Here is an 18,958-nt window from a genome sequence, read left to right on the forward strand (position 1 = left end):
ACTCATAGTAATTGAAATAAAACACAAGAATAAAATACTAAACATTAAACTAGACAAATAAAATAAAACTAACTGTCATGGAAGAAAACCAAAGAAGTAGCCGCACTCTCCATGTTCAGCCCTCTAGCCTAGCACTAGCCTCAGCCCTAGCACTAGCCTCTGCCCTAATTAGCCTTTAAATAGGTTAAGGAATCCTATTACAAATTGAATTCCCGTTTGGAGAAAATCCCAGATTTTTAGGCTTCACTTAACCGACAATTTCGGCCCATTTAGCTTCAGAATTCGGATTTTTGGCAAACTACAAAGTTGTAGTCCTTTAAGTTAACTTTCCAGCCCAACTTGAATCATCTCAATTGGACATCTGAGCCGAAATTTATGCTGAAAATACTAACTGATGTGCAGGCTGGAATCCTAATCCGAATTGGACTTGGATTTGGTGCAAATTTCCTTCAATTCCTTGCTCCAATTGGACTTAAATTTAATTGAATTGGTCTTCTCTTGAATTCATGCCTGGTTAGATGTAAGTTAGCTTGATTCAATTGGCTTAGCCCACTGTGCATGTAAAGCCCTTGTTACCTGCAACACAAAGATATTATATAATCAGTCACAAAATAACATAAAAGTGAGGCTAAATATGTAGATATGCGAGTACTTTATTGTATATATTTCATGCACATCAGGAACTCTGTAATGAAATAGGAGGGGGGAACGAGCAAGTTGTTGCTAGCACTTTCCAGTTGGGTCTTCCTGAGTCTGAGTTGAGGGACTCTTTGACCATGCGACCCCCCGAGAGCATGCATCAATTAATGAGAAGGATTGAAGAGTGTAAGAGATTTAAAGATGATTGCTTGCAGGGCAAAGGCAAGGCCTCGGCCTCCTTATAGTACCATAAAGAATATCGTCCCAACAAGTTCCAACAAAGGCCTAAAAGAGAACAAAGGGTTCTCAGCAATGATTCTGCACAATGACCCAAGGGAGTTAATCTGACATTCAAGGAGCCCGTTTATAAGATCCTTGGACGTATTAAGAATAAACCTTATTTTCGGTGGCCCGGTAAGATGGGCGATGACCCAGCGAGGAGGAACCAAAGTTTATATTGTGCTTATCATAGGGAGAAAAGCCAGACCATCGAATAGTTTCATGTCTTGAAGGATCACTTGGAACAACTAGTGAAAGCAGGGCACCTCAAAGAGTTTTTGGTAGGTCAAAGGGGAGGGAATGTAGGCCAGGGGTTAGGCAGCCAAAACGACCGCACCCTTCCCCCTCCATTAGGAATTATTAAGGTTATTCATTTGGCCTCGCGAGGCATAAGTTAAAGTAGTTAGAAGGCAGTTTTGAGTGTGGTGTCTTCCCCCAAAGCAGACAATGAGGGCCAGCAAGAGAAGAGCCTCAGGAGGGCAATTGCCCTAATCACCTTTAGCGAAATCGATTTGGAAGGGACATCCCAGCCACATGATGACGCTTTGGTGGTATCATGTAGGATTAGTGATTTCTTGGTTAAGAGAGTAATTTTTGGATCAAGGGAGCAGGGCCGAAATTATGTACCCCAACCTTTATAAGGGGTTGGGACTAAAACTTGAGGATCAAAGTGAGTATGACATGCCCTTTATGGATTTCGATGGGAAGGTTGTGACCCCCGAAGGGCATATAAAGCTGCTTGTAGTGACTAAGGATAAGGAAGTGGAAGTTAACTTTATAGTGGCTAATGCCTATTCACCCTACATAACAATACTTGGACGTCCCTGGATTCATATCATGGGGGTAGTTCCTTCAACGCTACACCAAAAGATCAAGTTCCCCATTAAAGATCGAGTCGCTGTAGTTTGTGGCGATCAGAAAGTAGCAAGATAGTGTCTAGTAGCAGTAATAAACCACAAGATAAAGTAGAAAGAGCAGATGAATTGGAAGCAATTATAGCAATTACCAATATCCGAGAGTCTGGCGGGTGTGGATAGTGCAGAACAGTTGGTCCAAGTCAGAATATTGTCGTATTCAAGTAGGTATTTCTAGATTGGTAAGAGGTGTCGGTGGGGGACTAAGTGGAAATCTTGTTGTCATTAATGCAAAACTTGGACATGTTTGTGTAAAGCCCGTATGAAGTACCCGGGGTGGACCCGGCTTTTATCATGCATCAATTGAATATGGACCCCTTAACCTCTCCTAAGAAGCAAAGGCCTAGAAGAGCTGTAAAGTCTCATGTTGAGGTTGTCAAGGAGAAGATGGAGAAGCTAAAGAGGGCAGGGGCGATTAGGGAAGTGTTTTCCCCAAAATCTTTAGCCAACACGATGGATGTAAAGAAAAAGAATGGCAGTTGGAGGGTGTGCGTCAATTTCACTGACCTTAACCGAGCATGTCCAAAGGAACCTTTCTCGGTGTCAAAAATAGATCAATTAGTAGACACAATGGTCGAATATTAGAGAATGAGCTTTTGGATGCATTCCAAGGTTACCATCAGATCTTGCTAATGCTCAAGGACCAAGAGAAAACATCCTTCATCACGCTCGGAGGGAATTACCATTACACTGTAATGCCCTTCGGGTTGAAGAACGTAGGAGCCACATATCAACGAATGGTCACCCAGATGTTTAAAGACTAGATCGGTAAGTCTGTAGAGGTATACATTGATGACATGGTGGTAAAAACAAAGGGGACTGAGAGGTATACGACTGATTTAGCCAAGGTTTCGATGTACTAAGACAACACCAGTTGCGCCTCAACGCCAATAAATGTTCCTTTAGAGTAGGATCCAACAAGTTTTTGGGCTATATGATAACCACTCGGGGCATAGAGGTGAACCCAGTCAGATTTCAGAAATCCAATAGCTGCAACCTCCCAATAACCTGAAGGAGGTACAAAAACTTACAGAAATGATTACCATCCTAAACAGATTCATCTCAAGATCAGCGGACAAGTGCCGACCATTTTACCAGTTATTGAAGAAGTGGAAAGGTTTTTAGTGGACAGAGGAATGTGATGGGGCCTTCGGAGATTTGAAGTCCTATTTAGCTAGCCCAGTAGTTCTATTGAGACCGGAGCTAGAAGATGACCTTTTCCTGTATCTAGCAATTTCTGACCAGGCAGTGAGCTTAGTGTTGATCAAGTAGCATGAAGGAATTCAAAGACCCATATATTACCTCAGCAAAACCCTAGTGGATGCAAAGACCTGGTATTTGCCATTGGAGGAAATTATATTGGCCTTAGTGCAAACTATGAGGAAGTCACCGCATTATTTTCAAACGCATACAGTTTGGGTGTTGACCAAGTACCCTCTGCAGTTGCTATTAAGGAGGTTGGATTTCACGGGGAGGATAGTGCAATAGGGGATGAAACTAGGGACATTCGACATACAGTACAAATTGAGAAATTCCATTAAAGGACAGGTGTTAACAGACTTTGTTGCCAAGTTCACTCCCTCCTCTAGGGCTTTTTTGATGATATGCTAAGTCACAGTTAGACGATGGAAGGTGTATGTGGATGGTGCGTCTAATGCAAGAGTTTCGGGAATCGGGGTGGTGTTAGTGTCCCCCGAGGGCATAAGAGTAGAAAAGTCACTAAGGGTGGGCTTTTGGGCTTTGAACAATGAGGCCGAATACAAAGCCCTTATTGCTGGACTACGAGCGGCACAAGAGCTCGGGGCAGAGGAGGTAGAAGTGGTTTCAAATTCCAAGTTGGTGGTGAGTCAAGTAGATGGGAGTTTCGAGGCAAGAGACCAGCGTATGTTGCTGTACTTTCGGTTGTTCAAGTCTCTACATGAAAATTTCCATGATGTTAGTATAGTCAAGATTGTATCTAGGACCAAAGCCATGTAATTTCCTATGATCAATGTAAATTCAATTTCAAATTAATAAAATGAGGAATTTTTCAATTCTGGTTTTCCTATTATTCTAATAATTAAATAAGTGGCGACTCCATTGTAAAACCCTAAATCTAAAGGGAAAAATATAATCAGTCGAACCTCCATTTTGAAAGGCAATAACATGACTCCACCCATTCACATGGATTTGGCCCAACACCCAAAAAAAAGGGCTAGGGGCGCAATCTCTCACAACAACAGGAAAATGATGATGACCAAACCACTAACCAAGTACTATAAAAGGGGGAAGAGGCAGAGAGTTAGGGGGTTAAAAAATGTGGGAGGAAGAAACAAAGGGAAGGAGAAAGAGTGAGCAAAGAGAGAGGGAAAAACTTGGGAACTAAGGGAAGTCAAGGGGAGGGTCTCAGATTAGGGCTTAGAGAGGACGACCTAGACTAAGCTGAGAGCCCCATTAGTAGGATTGAAGTATAGCCCATGTATAAATTAATTGTGGGCCCAATTATTGTCTTACTAAGAGGTATTCGGTGCCCACAGCTACTTACTGAGTTTTAGCTCATCCCACCCTTTATCCTTTTTCAGACTAATTAGCTATACCTTGGGTATGGAGCATATTTCATTGGTGATGATTAGAGTGCTATGTTAAATTTAGAGACATTTGCTATAAATGGTTGGTGACTTGATCTTGCTATGTTCAACGAGGCCTTAATTAATTCTATTCGAGGAAATCGATTTTAAGATTCCTTAGTCTTGATAAGATTGTGAATCTGTGTAATCCAATTGGAGTTTTGTAATATATTCACGTATTATGTGGAGGCGCATGATTTTTCAGTTATTTTTTGTAAATGTGTTATAGAGCTCTAACTTGTAATGTGGAGGTTTTAGTATGGTTATATATTTTTGTCCTGTGGAACAGAAAAGAAAAGAAAAATCTCCTACAATCTCTCCCTTGATGGTTCTTTCCTCATGCTTTGAACACTTTTGTGTTTAGGGTGTGACATTGGCCCATGAACTATCGTTTCGAAGGGAAAAATATGCTCTATGAGATGGTCCAAAATTCAACACAATCCAATAGTTAGATCAAAAGGCCAACTTTTTGCCATACCTTGTTAGGGTTTTGGCCTCAATTGCTATAAAATGAATTTTTCAAACATTGTGACCTTTTAATTCACCATCCAACCATATTCTATTTATTTTTACCCGTTTTGGCTTTGAAATTCATCATTTTTCAATTTTTTAATTTTTGGATTTTTTTTGGTCTTTGTTTTGACTCATGAACTGGGCTAGACAAAATACGGTATCGACAATCATAATTTTTTTCTTGCAATATTTAAAGGATATTATAAGCTAACCCTAGAAGGGGCTTTTAGAGAGAGGGGTGTGCTTCTTGTGCCACCTATTGTAGATCTAGGGTTTATGTATCCAAAACTTTCTCAAATCTTCTACTGGCAATGGTGTTAGAGATATAAACCTTCGAAGGTGGTCTTGGAGCATAGGCTGGCTATGTGATTTAAAGTTTTAGATTCAAGTGTATTGAAGAGCAAAGTGTGAACTGGAAATTCATGTTGGAACAGATCCATATCAAAGAAGTCTGAGGGTTTCAAAGTTAGGTTTGATAAGCGTAGTTAGGGTTTCAAAGTGTACTATGAATTAAATATTTTTAACTATAAAATTTTATTTGATAGTGGATTGTTCTTCTTGGGATTCCCCCCCCCCCTCCCCCCCAAAAGATTTTTACCTTGAAACAAGTTTGTTCATTAGTTTTCCTAGGTTATCATATCTTGTGTTAATGTCTAAATTTGGTAAGGCTGGAGTGTAAAACTCATGTTTTACATCATCCAATAAGAGATCACCATATCAATATTTTACTTAAAATTCAATACATCCTACCACACCTAATAACATCTCAATAAACTCCTAATTTGGTTGGATTTTTATATGAATATTAGAATTGATTGGGTGTGGTTATGCTTATTCTTAAATATGTAATAAAATGATGTGACATGTTGATATTGAAGGGGTATAACATTAGTTTTACACCACGTACCTACAAAATTCTCTCTCTCTCTCTCTCTCTCTCTCTCTCTCTCTCTCTCTCTCTCTCTCTCTCTCTCTATATATATATATAATATTAGTGCACACTTATTAATCATTAGTATGTGCATTTAATCTAGGGCCACATTCAGTGAACAAATATTATATATAATTAAGTGGAAATAAATGTAATTTTTGTTGAGATAAAAGCGTAAATGAAGAATTTGCCATTTGGTAGAACCTTATATTCTCTCACATGGGGTCTCAGATTATATATATATATATATATATTAATACTGATTGATTGATTTGGCATTGAGATTGTCAATTTGAATAAGAGAGTTTTGTTGCTATCATTTATATCTTTTAATGATTTCTCTTCTGACATTATTTATTTACAATGCAACATATTTGAAAACATATTTTGTGTTTTATTCTCTCTATTAGGACTGCGCCTCACAATCTTTAAATACATTTTTCAGATGCTCCATGTTTACACTTTAAAATATGAAACTGGAGGACAATATTGGCCAATAGTACACAATAAAACAATATGTTCATTGTTTTTGTTTTGTTTTTGTTTTTTTTTTTTTAAATTTTTTTTATATATATGGGGTATATTCTTGCATAACATTAATAGGAAATTAATTGTTGCAAGTAGCTACAACAGAGGCTATAGAAGCTTCCTAAAAGCTCGGGTTTCCTCAACCCATGCCTTAAAATCAAAAATAGACTTAGCATGTCGAGCTAAAAGATGGGCAAGCCTATTGCCTGCCCTTTTTATGTGAGAAAATTCAAAAGAACAAAAATATGTTCATTGTTGATATCACAAATTTGCAAGTAGTTGCTATTGGTTATTTTGCTATTGTTGGTTTTAGACCTTGAACAAACAATGTTTAACGTGATTTTATGGCCAAGTTATTAATCTATATATACTATAAAACCAAAACTTTTGACTTTTGGTTGACCTCTCTATATTATGCCAAATCAGATTTGTTAACTCCACAATTTTACACATCAGCATTTTTTATTTATTACATCAATTATGCAAGCCTTAGGTTAAACATAAATCAAACATATCATACAACAGAAATTTAAAATATATATATATATATATATAGATTATTGATTATCTTTTTATATAAGAAAGTAAAAATCTAACGTGGGAGACAATGAGATTCTATCATGTGACTTTGCTACATTAAATTTTTATCTAGCCTTCCATCTCACATTTTTTTTCTCTCTTCTCCAAAAAAAACTTTATATATATAAACTTTTTTTAAAAATTGATATTTTCTTTCAAATTGTCTTTGAAAATGGATCTGTTCAACATACTTCACAATATGATCCCAAGTTGAGAAGTAACTTTTTTTAGTAAGAATATTTTAATATTTCAAAATAAACATGAACAATAAAAATATGCATATTTCATGGAAATATACATAAATATCATATTAAAATTTTATTAGAATGATATTTCATTGAACCTATCACTATCATAATCTACTAACATAAACATGATATGATAAAAATTATATGATATTTCCAAAAGCCAACTAAATATTAATATGATATCATAAATAACTTATGCTGACTCTAATATATTAAAGAAACAAAAACTATGATTAAGAGAACAAATAACTTACTACACCGCATAATAAACATCAATATATGAAACAGAGGAAAATGCTTTTATCATTGTTTAAACTAAAATATTCCTACGTTGTTCTTCTTTGTTTTATTGTTCAAAATATACATGAATAATAAATTATTATGCATATTTCATGGAAATATACATAAATATCATATTAAAAATATATTAGAATGATATTTCATTGAACCTACCACTATAACAAATAACTTATTACACGGCATAGTAAACACCAATATATGGAGTGGATTAAAATGATTTTGTCATTGTTTAAGCTACAATATTTCTATGTTGTTCTTCTATACTTTAATGGCTCTTTACTGTAAGTGAAAAAATATAATGGATATGTGTGTGCAATTTTAAACTTTTTCTTTTCATCAACCAATTTGTTACTTTATCTAATTTCTATGACTATTATGCTATAGTCTAAATTCTTTGTCCTCTTAAGACTAAAATAAAATAAATAAAATATTCTTTAATTATCCCCTTAATTTCAATTTATTTTAATTCAACAAAAACCTTTTATGCTATAGTGACATTACTTTACGTTACTATTTAAACATTCTTTGAACATTCTATATAAGTTTTTCACATGATATTCTGAAGTATTATTTGTGCATCGCGTAAGTAATTTGCTAGTTGTTACAAAAGCTTATAATAGTAACATGAATCACCAAAATGCAGCTAAACGTTGACTTTTTAGAAAAAGAAACGAATATAAGCAACATGTCATGCTAAAAAGGTGGAAATAGAATTGGAGAAAGGATTGAAAGTGCAATATTGGTAAAAACTCTTTCACACAAAAATAGAATAAGAGTAATGATTGAGAGTGCAATATTGGTAAAAACTCTTTCATTTTGTCTGTGTTTTTATAACTGAAAAACGCGACTTTAAGTCACGTTAAACTCATGTTTTCAGTTTATTAAAACACAGTGTGCGAAACAAACATTGCCCGATAAAATTAGAGAAATACAATAGATGGGTGAAGTTAATTAACTTAGCAGACAGCTTCCACTGCCAATCTTCCATTGACACTGCCAAGGTTGGATGTTCCGAATGTTGCAGATGACACAGAGACAGAACAACTTTCCCTCCCAATGCATGCATTTTCTACCACAGAGAAACTACTACTAGCCTCCCAAGAACCTTTCTTGAATGAACCACACTTTCCTTGAGGGTCCCCATAACTTGCAAATTTGATTTCTGAGATGGTTTGCCCACCTTGGCATGAAAGATCCAATTCGTGGCCCTCATATGCATCTCCACACACAGTTCCAACCGTGACTGTTTGGAAAGACACATTCAGAGGATTTCCACCGAATTCTTCAAACAAAATCAATGTGTTTCCGTCATTCTTGAGGAATGATCTTGGCACATGGTACCACCTTTGGGTTGGATTGCCACAATTTGTCACACATTTTTCAGAAAAGTACCCTCCACGGTAATCACATGAATCACTGCATCCATTGGTATCAGCATTGAATGAAGGCCAATAGCGTCCAATGCTTTTTCCATTCACCCAAGCCTGACCTTTGCCCATACCTTGTAAGTCCACCACCACAGGATCTGTACCAGAAGGACTTTTGAAATTGGTTTTATACCATGTCATAAGTCTCCCTACTGGAACATTTTGAGTAGCTTTCCACCTCCTCAGATGGGCCCTATTTGGATTGTATAGTTGGTTGGCCTCACCATTCAATCCTACCTTGTAAGACCATTGGTTGGTTGATATATTCCAAGTAGAATTGGCTCCAATCAATTCTATAGGACCCCCCACTATACCAACAGGCACAAGATCAAAGAAAGAACCATAATTTGCCAATCCAACTGTGGCACTAAGTAGAGTTATAACGTTAGTCCCAGGCTTTAGAGATACAAGTTTCTCCAACACAAAACTGTATTTACCATCTGTGCCCCATTGAGAACCAACGAACTTTCGGTTAACAAAAGCATGAAGAACATGACCTTGGGTGCTTACACGCAAAGTCACATTCTCCAAAGAAGATGATTTTCCATTCATGTTAACACTAGTCATGTACCACAAATAGTCACTAGAATCAGCTGTTGTTTGTTTTTGATCAAGGAGTAGATCTGCTTTGAATCTACCTTTTCCAGTTAGTGTGTCTTTTATTGCCTCTGGTGCCCACACCCAAGAGAGCCGTTTATGATGACGGCTGCTACCTACTTGTTTCTTAACCATAATTGATGTTTGGGCATTAACCTTTGCAGTGTTGTACACTTCCTTGTTACAGTTTTCAAGAATGCTGACAGACCAAGCAGGCACAAAGTACTTGCCATCTTGTTGCAAGTCAACATTGGCATCATGTGAACCATCTGAATTGCTCAAGAAACAGAATCTGCTCCCATCGTTAGCGTTTGTGTATGTGGTCAGATAAACGTTGTTGCCATATTGCTTGGAAGTCCTATTGCCAGTAGTAAGAATCTTTTCTCCCAATTTGAGAGCAGCATGGAGATCCTTGAGATGCCCCCATTTAGGTTGATTGAAATTCCCATATTCATCAAGTGGAGCATCGTAATCATAAGAAGTTGTGATGTATGGACCTCCAGCTGTGCGTCCAAAGTTGGTTCCTCCATGGTACATATAATAGTTGTTGAAAACTCCACCGGATTGGAAAAATCGTGCAACTGAGAATGCCACATCTTCAGCAGTTCTGAAAGGGTGTTTGCCACCCCAATTCTTGAACCATCCAGTCCAATTCTCAGTGAACATTTTTGGACTCTTAGGATTGTTTGGTGCAAAATTATCACAATAAAAACCATTGCAAGTATTGATCATGGGTTGTGGAGCATCTGATTGTTGGCACATAATCCAGGGGACGCCAATGTTTTGGGATACAGCCATTTTAGCACACCATTGAATGTAGGATTTCCCTGCTGCTCCATAAGGACCCATGATGTTCCCATACTCGTTTTCAATCTGTGCAATGATGATTGGTCCCCCTTGTGAAGCAAACAAACTTGCTTCTTTGCACATGTTCACTATCTTGGTTGTGAATGTTTGCATTTCATTCTTGTACACCTCATTATCTGTCCTTAACTGAACACCCGGCAAATTGTGTAACCACAAAGGGAAACCCCCATAGGTCCATTCCGCACATACGTAAGGTCCAATGCGTAGAACGGCATAGAGTCCAGCTTCATGAACCAGCTTGAAGAACTTGACAAAGTCTAGATTTCCTGAGAAATCATACTTGCGACGCTGAGGTTCATGGCGATCCCAGAAGACGTAGGATTCTATTGCATCAAGTCCACCATCCTTTGCCTTCTGAATAATATCAGGCCACATCTCCACTGTGCTGCGTGGATAATGGATTGCACCCGATAATATAATCCTCCGCTCTCCATTAATAATTATGGCATTTGAATCATATGAAATATTTGCTCCTAATGAGCATGTATATAGGCAAGCTAAACTTGCAATGACAAGAACTTCGGTCCAATATCTAGACATCTTCACAAACTCTTAAAGCTTGTGTATGTCCTTTCCTTATATGGCCAATGAGCATATTTATATAGGGAATCTAGCCCTGACTTTAATCTCTATGGTAGTTATTGTTATCCGTATCAAAATTTTCATACTGTTATCAGTTACAAATTATCCATAAACAAACAATCACACCCTTACAGGAATATGCAAATTTCTAAATTTTGAGAAGGACACGGTAATGATTGGTTTTTTGTTATTACCAAAACTTATTTTTAGGATGTATAGACTCCAAATTATTATGTTTGGTAACTTATTTTCTGTTTATAAAAACAATTTTCTATTTTTGAATCTAAAAAACTTATTTGGCAACTTAAAATGGACAGAAGACAAAAACTGTTCTCAAAACTCAATTTATGAAAGAAACTGAAAACATGCAAAATGTTATTTTCAATTTCTAATTTTCAAAAGTCAATAAAAATACGCATTTAATTTAATGAATTTGTTTCATTTATTGTGTTAGCATTAGAGTTCAAATCCTAATAACAACATATTTTAGTATTTTTTTTTTATTATTATTTCAACTAACCTAACATGTTTTTTATTTCAAAAATACAAGAAAATTATTTTTTTTTTATATTCTCAAAAACAAGTTTTTGAAAATAGAAAACAAAAACTGTTACCAATATAACTTGTTGTAGGTTTTTTAAAAACCAATAATGTCATAGCTTAAAGATTTAATTAACAAATGTTAGTAACAAATTATTGAACATAGTACAACATTTTTACAAACCGTCAATAACGTGGCAAATTCTTTTAAGCGGAGGGTAGAGTAGGTTGTACTATTTTGTTGTTCTTTTAAGCGGTTATTGAAGAATGAAAACATTAAATATTAGCATGACAGCTAATAATTTGTTATCCAATATTATAGGGATCCTCTAGAATAGTTCCATTATATAGTTCTTTTATTAGCATGACAGCTAACTTTTTTTTTTTTTTTAATCACTTAGGCGTTGATCTTTTACTTTTTTTTTTTATTTATAAAATACTCGAATTTTAAAATTAACAAAAAAAAAAAAAAAATCTAGACGCATGGCATATTATGACTAGTAAAAACATAAAGTGAAATATAAAAAGTAGAGTAGAGAATTTGTATTCTTTTTGTACCTTTCTCAAGTCTCGACACCTCCGTTTTGGTTGGTCACGCATGCACAGTAGTCAAGTATACTTTGTTTGCACATTTCTTGAAAATAGTTAAGAGATTTATTAGGTGGGAAAAAAGGCCGGAGCTTTGAGGTAAAAATCAATATATTTTTTTATCCACAAAAAAATACACAATCGATACTCAGTTGTTGTTCTAATTTTTTTTTTTTTTTTGTTATAGACCCCTTCACTGTTTTGGGTTGTTTCACGTAAATTGTATTGACCCATTTAAATTCACATGAAAATAACTGAATGTTTAAATTATTATATTGTAAGGTTGAATTTAATCAACCATCTTGTTGGCTTTATTCTGTGCCAAATCTGCTTGTATTTTAGCAATTAGTAACCCTGTATTTAGGTGGGGATCTTGTCAGGGTAGTGAGTGAGAGAGTGTGAAGAAATGCTCAAGATTGTGCAAAGAAGCAGGGACTCGTGACTGGATCTCGCAGGTGGCTCGCGACTTGCAAGTCGCCAGAAGTTGCACACGTGCCAAGCATGCCAGAAGCTGAAGAGTCACGCCAGCTATTGCACTATAGGACAAAAGTCCCAGGCTGGCCAGGCCGTTAGCTCGTGGCTTGAACTCGCGACTCAACCCAGTCGCGAGGTCAAGTCGCCAGAATACCCTGTTTGGGAAAAACTGACTCTTCGCATTCCATTCTCACCTTAGTATAAATACTCTTCATTCCCATGAAATGTAGAGAGCTTCCAGAGATAATTTTGAGAGAGAAACCTTAGAGAAAAACAAAATTTCCTCATCCACAATCTTCACCTAAGAGACTCTTCAAATTCCTTTACTCTCTCCCTCTCCATTGATACATCCTTGAGAGATTCTTGACCAAATCCTTTTCTCACCATACCCACGTCTGTGAGAAGGTTCTTTTGGTGCTAAGGGAAGCAGTTTGGAAGGGACCAATGGTTATTGGTTGATGCTATGGTTTATAGTGGAATCTGGTAAGCTAGAAAAGAAAAAGATTCAGTGCAACCTCGTTGGAGCAAGAAGCTTGGAGGGCTTAGGTACCTAAGTAGATTAGGCTTGGAGGGTCTATTGCTATTCATGTATCCCAACTACATTTTCTAATGGATTATTGACCGCTTGGAGGGCGGCGGAGAGGTTTTACGCCGAAGGCTTCGGTTTCCTCTTCGATAACACATCGTGTGTTGTCCTTGTGTTTGCATCTCTCTTCCCTTTATCTTTACCATTTAATTACTGCTGTGATTGTAATTATTTATGGTTTAGATTGTTTATCAATTCTGTTATAAGCTTGTTATCATTTCCCGTACATACATTGTTTGATATAAAGCTTGAATTGGTAATTTGTTGTTTGGGGGTCTAAACGTTCATCGTGTTTTCAACGCTATTTGAACTTTCATTATCAAAGTCACTAGAATACAAAAAAAAATCGTATTCTAAAACAATCATCATTGGTTTTGGACTTAACCCAAACCTGATCTGCTCACATTGGGTGGCAAGTAGAAAGATCTACAACTAACCACCAACATCAACAGGTTGAGTCGATTTAAGGCTCGAGTGAACGTCGATCAGTTCGGTTGGTGGTGGAGGTTGTGGAAGTCACCATATTTTGCTGGAACTAGCCAAATTTGGGCAAAAAGTTGGCAAAATTAGCTGGGATTTGGCCTGATATGGCTAGATCTCATCGGATATGGTCAAGATCTCACCAAATCTAATTGAGATCTTGCCAAATTTGCCTGGATCTCATCAAATCAAATCTTGATTTTATTGGACCAAGCGAGTTCTTATATATCATCGATCGAGTGGGGTAGCTTGGGTTTTGGAGAAGGAAACCTGCCACTAGACCTGCTGACATCAGTTCTTGGAGGCAAAGAACCACAGTAGACCAACTTAAGCTTCAAATCAAGCTAGCTATGGTCAAGTCTAGATACCTATAGTATAAGCTAAAGGTGGAGAGAAAATACATCTAATTGTGTACAACAAAGGTTTAAGAAAATTTCTTTGCACAAAGCATGCCTAGATAATGATTTCTATAGTGAAGCATCAATGGTTTTTGATGCTTAGGTAGTATTGAGGTCCAAAATGTGACAAGGAGCTAGGCCTATGGACACGAAGAAAGCCCAACCCATGGGAAAGAGAAGAGAAGGCTTAGGCCCTAAAAGGAAAGGAAGTTTGGCCCAACAAAACAAAGAGGACATGATAGCCCAAGAAGGCCCAGTAAGAAAAGGAAGAATAAAAAAGCAAAGAAGCTCGGGAAGGGAGAGGATCTGGGCTCAGACTGTATATGGGTCCTCCAATCCCAGAGAGTGGATCCTCGAGAAATGTTGGAGGATGCTGAATAGAACATAGACAGCTCAGGAGATGATCTAGGAACAAGGCATGCTTATGTCATAGAGGCACAGGAAATGAAGAAGTTCCTGTCTAGGTCAAGTTCCTGGTATCCAGAAGGTAGTGATAAGAACAGATGATGGCTTTGGGATCAATACCTGATGAAAAGAACCAAGGGACCTTGGGTAAAGCAGAGGATATGGAATAAAAGGAAGGTGATCAGAAACCTTTTCAAGCACACCATTTGCAAAAAGGAATCCAACCAATTTCCAGAAAATTGCCAAATTGTGAGAAGTCAACATCAAAGTTTCAGGGATTTTGAAGTGTCCCTTTTAAGGCCTTACAAGAAGGATAAGAAGCATTGAGTTCAGAAGAGAATCTAGATTTACCCAAGAAGGGAGCTTCCACCAGTTGAAAGTTAGTAGATGAACCTTTAGCTGTCAGTTTCCAGGAAGGTGAAATAAAAGGAAATAAAGAAAGGACCAGACACCAATGTTTCAGACAAAGCAATTGCTCAGGTACCCAAAAGGATTCAAGGGATAAAATATTGATTTACAAAGCCTTCAAAGAGCACTATAAAAGGAGTGAACCTAAGGTGAAGAGGGTAGATATACAAACACAAGTAATCAAGAGACAAAAACACAAGAAAAAAGTCTTAAATCCCTAGATTGAACTCATTAAGAGTAAAAAGGCATTATAGAAGATCTTGAGATAAGATATCTGAGGAGCTACTCGGATTCAAAGGGACTCAAACCTTACAAGTCTTGAGAACCTAAAAAGGGGAATTACTCAAGTTTATGATTTTTGAGCTTTATTGAGCCTTGTGAAAACATCCTCGCAGTAATAGGATCTAATGTGTTCTAATACTTAACTTAATGAAACACAATCTTCTTTGAGGGATTCATAATCACCATCCTTTATTGTTTACTTTACATTGTGTATTTGTTGTTCCTTATAATTTGCTCAACCAATATGTGTGTGTGCGTGTTGTGGAGTTCACTTGTCTTATGCATAAATTCGTTCATATAATGGTCCAAGAGGGTCACGGTGAGCCAAGCCCAATCCAACCAATATCCATTAACCCCTTTTGGTGGCCCAGGATCCCCTATCAGTGCTGAGCCTAGGAACTGTCAAAGAAGGACCCACATTTAAAGGCGACTCCGCTAGGGATTGGAAAAAAGGAGAGGGAAGAAGTAGTCCCTTCATAAGCATGACTCCAAGACTAAGGAACAGCAGAGGTACTAACTTGCCACCTACGGCATCAGAGCCCTTAGGGCAAAATAAAGTTGCTTCTCGATAAAGGAACAAAAGGGTGGAACCTGATCTAATGGTTTAGATGGTGGAAATGATGAAGGACCTACAACAGGAGATCCGTCTCCTCAAGGAAGGAAGGACCCAGGAAGTTAAGGACAATGCTCCTCCATTAGTTAATGGGGAAAGACCTCAGCCAAAAGGAGGATCAGTAGTGGGAGGGGGAGCTAACCCTCAATACCTGACTCAAGCAGACATAAATGATTTTTTCGAATAAGAAAGGGAGAGGCATCCAAAGACTCCTAAGTAGTTCTCTAGGGACCCTCCTTTTCTAGCAGAGCTCCTTAATAAGCCCTACCTTAAGGGTTATGAATCCCCAAAATTCGACCCTTACGACAGGAGAAAGGGGAGCACTGTGGAGCACATAAGCAGGTTCATCGACACCATGGGTCCCCACGCAGGGGACAAGGAATTGTGTTTGAGAGAATTTTCCACGTCTTTGGTAGATAGGGCTTACACTTGGTACACCACTTTAAGGCCAAGATCTATCAGAAATTGGGATGATATGACAGAGAAATTTTGTGCAAAGTATTATCCAGGAGAAGACAAGGTAACATTTGCTAATCTCCAAACATTGAAGCATAGGACCGGAGAAGATCCTGTATAATTCATCAAAAGATTTGAAGACGTTTCCTTAGATTGTTATGGTGACCATAAATAAAAGGAGCTGGTAGAAACTTGTATTTCCAACATGTTGTATGACTACAAACTCAACCTAGAAAACCTATGCATAACTTAATTCGCTGACCTATTGCAAAGGACTAGAAAGACAACCTTGACCATGAAAACAATGAGGGTACCAAGTCCCCAGGCCATGGCATCATTTGTAGGAGAAAAGAGGAAGAGGTCTGAAGGAAAGACGTTTGAGTAACCTCCAATGATACCATGTACCACAGAGGAATTGAATCATGTTCTAAATAAATAGATAAAAGATAGGATCTTCAAGCCAAATCAAGTAGCCAAGCCACCAACAGAAGAGGAGCAAAGGAACCCTTTGTTTTGCAAGCTCCACAATTATGTCAAACATGCTACCAAAGATTGTTGGACCCTTCGAAGGCTCTTTCACAAGAAGCTAAGAGAAGGGACCTTAGAGCTCACTCAACGAGAGTCTAAAGTGCAGAGGAACCCTTTACCCAACAACAAAGGGAAAATAGTGGTGGCTATTGTGATTCATGGAAACCTGGCGGATATAGAGGCAAAAGATGCAGGGGAATCCTTCCCCTCAAACACTATAAGGACTCTACAAAGGATCCCAAAGTTTAGGTCCTTATTCAAGTTTTTCAAGAGTTCATTGTATCAGTTAGACTTATGTAATTTTCTATGTAATGATTAGGGAGATTGTTGTTTTATACTTCTCTGCTTGTGGTTTTGTCATGGATTGCCGAAGGGAGAGATTGTTAGGATAATATTTTCTATGTAATTAGCTAATCCTTTGACAAAACACACTTTACTTGTAATTTGGTAAATCTAAGTTGGGTTTAAAGTATCAAGTTGTATCATTAAAGACATGAAGTTTGATCCAAGAAATAAGTGAAGAAAAGTTGTTTCATTAAAGCTTGACACTAGCTCGATACTAGTTGCTATCAAAGGTTAATGAAGAAGCTCAACACAAGCTCAATTTATTAAGAATTACGATTTTAGATTTCTTAGATCTGAATTTTGGCCTATGATGACTTGAATTGTTAGAATTTCTCATTCTACAACCCTAGTCATATATAAGGCTTACTTTAAAAGTCATCAAGTATAGAAATAGAGACCTAGAACTCATATACTTTATGTGAAGCTACTGCATTTGTATGCCTTAAGGCTTGCAACCAAGTGCTTTCTAATCTTCATCGATTATAAAGTGAAGAACTTTACAGCCAATGACAATCAATAAAGTTGTTGGAGTTAGTCACTTACTGGATCCGTGCAAAGGAGCTAGTCACAAATTGGAGATTTGTGCAAAGCAAAAAAGTCTGCTACAAGATTAAGTTTAATTGGGTATTGAAGCCAATGTTCAATTGTAGGTTGGTATTTTAGGATAGGCCAGGGTAGTGGTAGATGTAACACCCCATAATTTTGATACCAATTAAATTATTATACGTAAATTTTAAAGAAGGCCTATAATTAAATGGATTAAATAAATTTGGGCCTAAGGTTTTAAAAATAAGATAAATACTATGGGATATGAAGCCCAAGTGAGGTGGCATATGAGCCTTGAAAACCCTACCCTTCTTCCTCTTTAGTCACACGTGTATTTTACTGATGGAGGCTTCCTTTTTGCTTCAACCGACTATTGAACTTTGCCTTTCTTCACTGTGGCATTAAGTTGGAGTCTTTAGGTATGATTTTTCTCATGCTCAAGATTTAAGAAGTTTGAATAGTCAATAGCTAGCAATTGATATGAACCTAGACTATCATTATACTAATAGAAAAGGGCTCCTACAATTGTATTATATTATATAAAGATTTGGTCAATATGTCAGGAAGGAAAACAGACTTTGAAATTGAGCCAAATAGAGTAATAGGTTTGGACTTAGTCACCATGTTAAAGTGAAAAGAGTGCTTATGGTTATTGCATTCACACTAAGGGTCCGTTTGGTTCCCGTAAAATATTTTCCAGAAAATAGATATTTTCCGGAAATGCTATTTTCCGAAAAAGAAAAATATTTTCAAGTGTTTGGTTGTATTATGAAAATTGTTGTAAAAAATATTTTCATGTGTTTGGTTCTTTTTGAAAATGTTATTTTCCGGCACAACTCACCACCACACAACAGGAAAACCACCAAAACACCACCAACCACACCACCACAACAACAACAAAAATCCACCATAAATCCACCTCAACAATAACACCAAACCCACCACAACTCAATAAAAACCCACACAACCGGCCACAAATTGAGAGAGAGAGGAAGAGAGAGTGATCAAAAATGGAGGGAAAGGGAGAGATCGGTCATGGGTCATGGGTGACGAGATCGGTCATGGGTCATGGGTGACGAGATCGGTCATGGGTAACGACGAGATCGAGACGAGATCGAGAGGGCGACGAGATCAGTCACAGGTAACAATGGCGCCGATGAGATCAGCGGTGATGCGATCTCGGTGGGGTGCGATCGGTTTGGGGTGATGCGATCTTCAGTGGATCGGTCTGGTTGCGATCGATCTGGGTGGATCGGTCTTCAGTGGGGTGCGATCGGTCTGGGTATGAGGACAGCGGTC

The 18,958-nt window shown here is 37.5% G+C and overlaps 1 protein-coding gene across 1 annotated transcript; it reads right to left on the reverse strand.

Annotated features, from left to right (window-relative positions):
* Nucleotides 1–8,493: 8,493 nt before the first annotated feature.
* On the reverse strand, nucleotides 8,494–12,795 carry LOC112030911 (beta-galactosidase 7). Its single transcript, XM_024063582.2, has 2 exons — nucleotides 12,783–12,795; nucleotides 8,494–10,946 (listed from the first exon to the last, which is right to left on the reverse strand). The coding sequence occupies exons 1-2, from the start codon at nucleotides 12,793–12,795 to the stop codon at nucleotides 8,494–8,496; spliced, it is 2,466 nt and encodes an 821-aa protein (XP_023919350.2).
* Nucleotides 12,796–18,958: the final 6,163 nt, after the last annotated feature.

This window comes from Quercus suber, unplaced genomic scaffold, assembly GCF_002906115.3.
Source record: "Quercus suber isolate HL8 unplaced genomic scaffold, Cork oak 2.0 scaffold_473, whole genome shotgun sequence".
Classification (NCBI taxonomy): Eukaryota; Viridiplantae; Streptophyta; class Magnoliopsida; order Fagales; family Fagaceae; genus Quercus; species Quercus suber.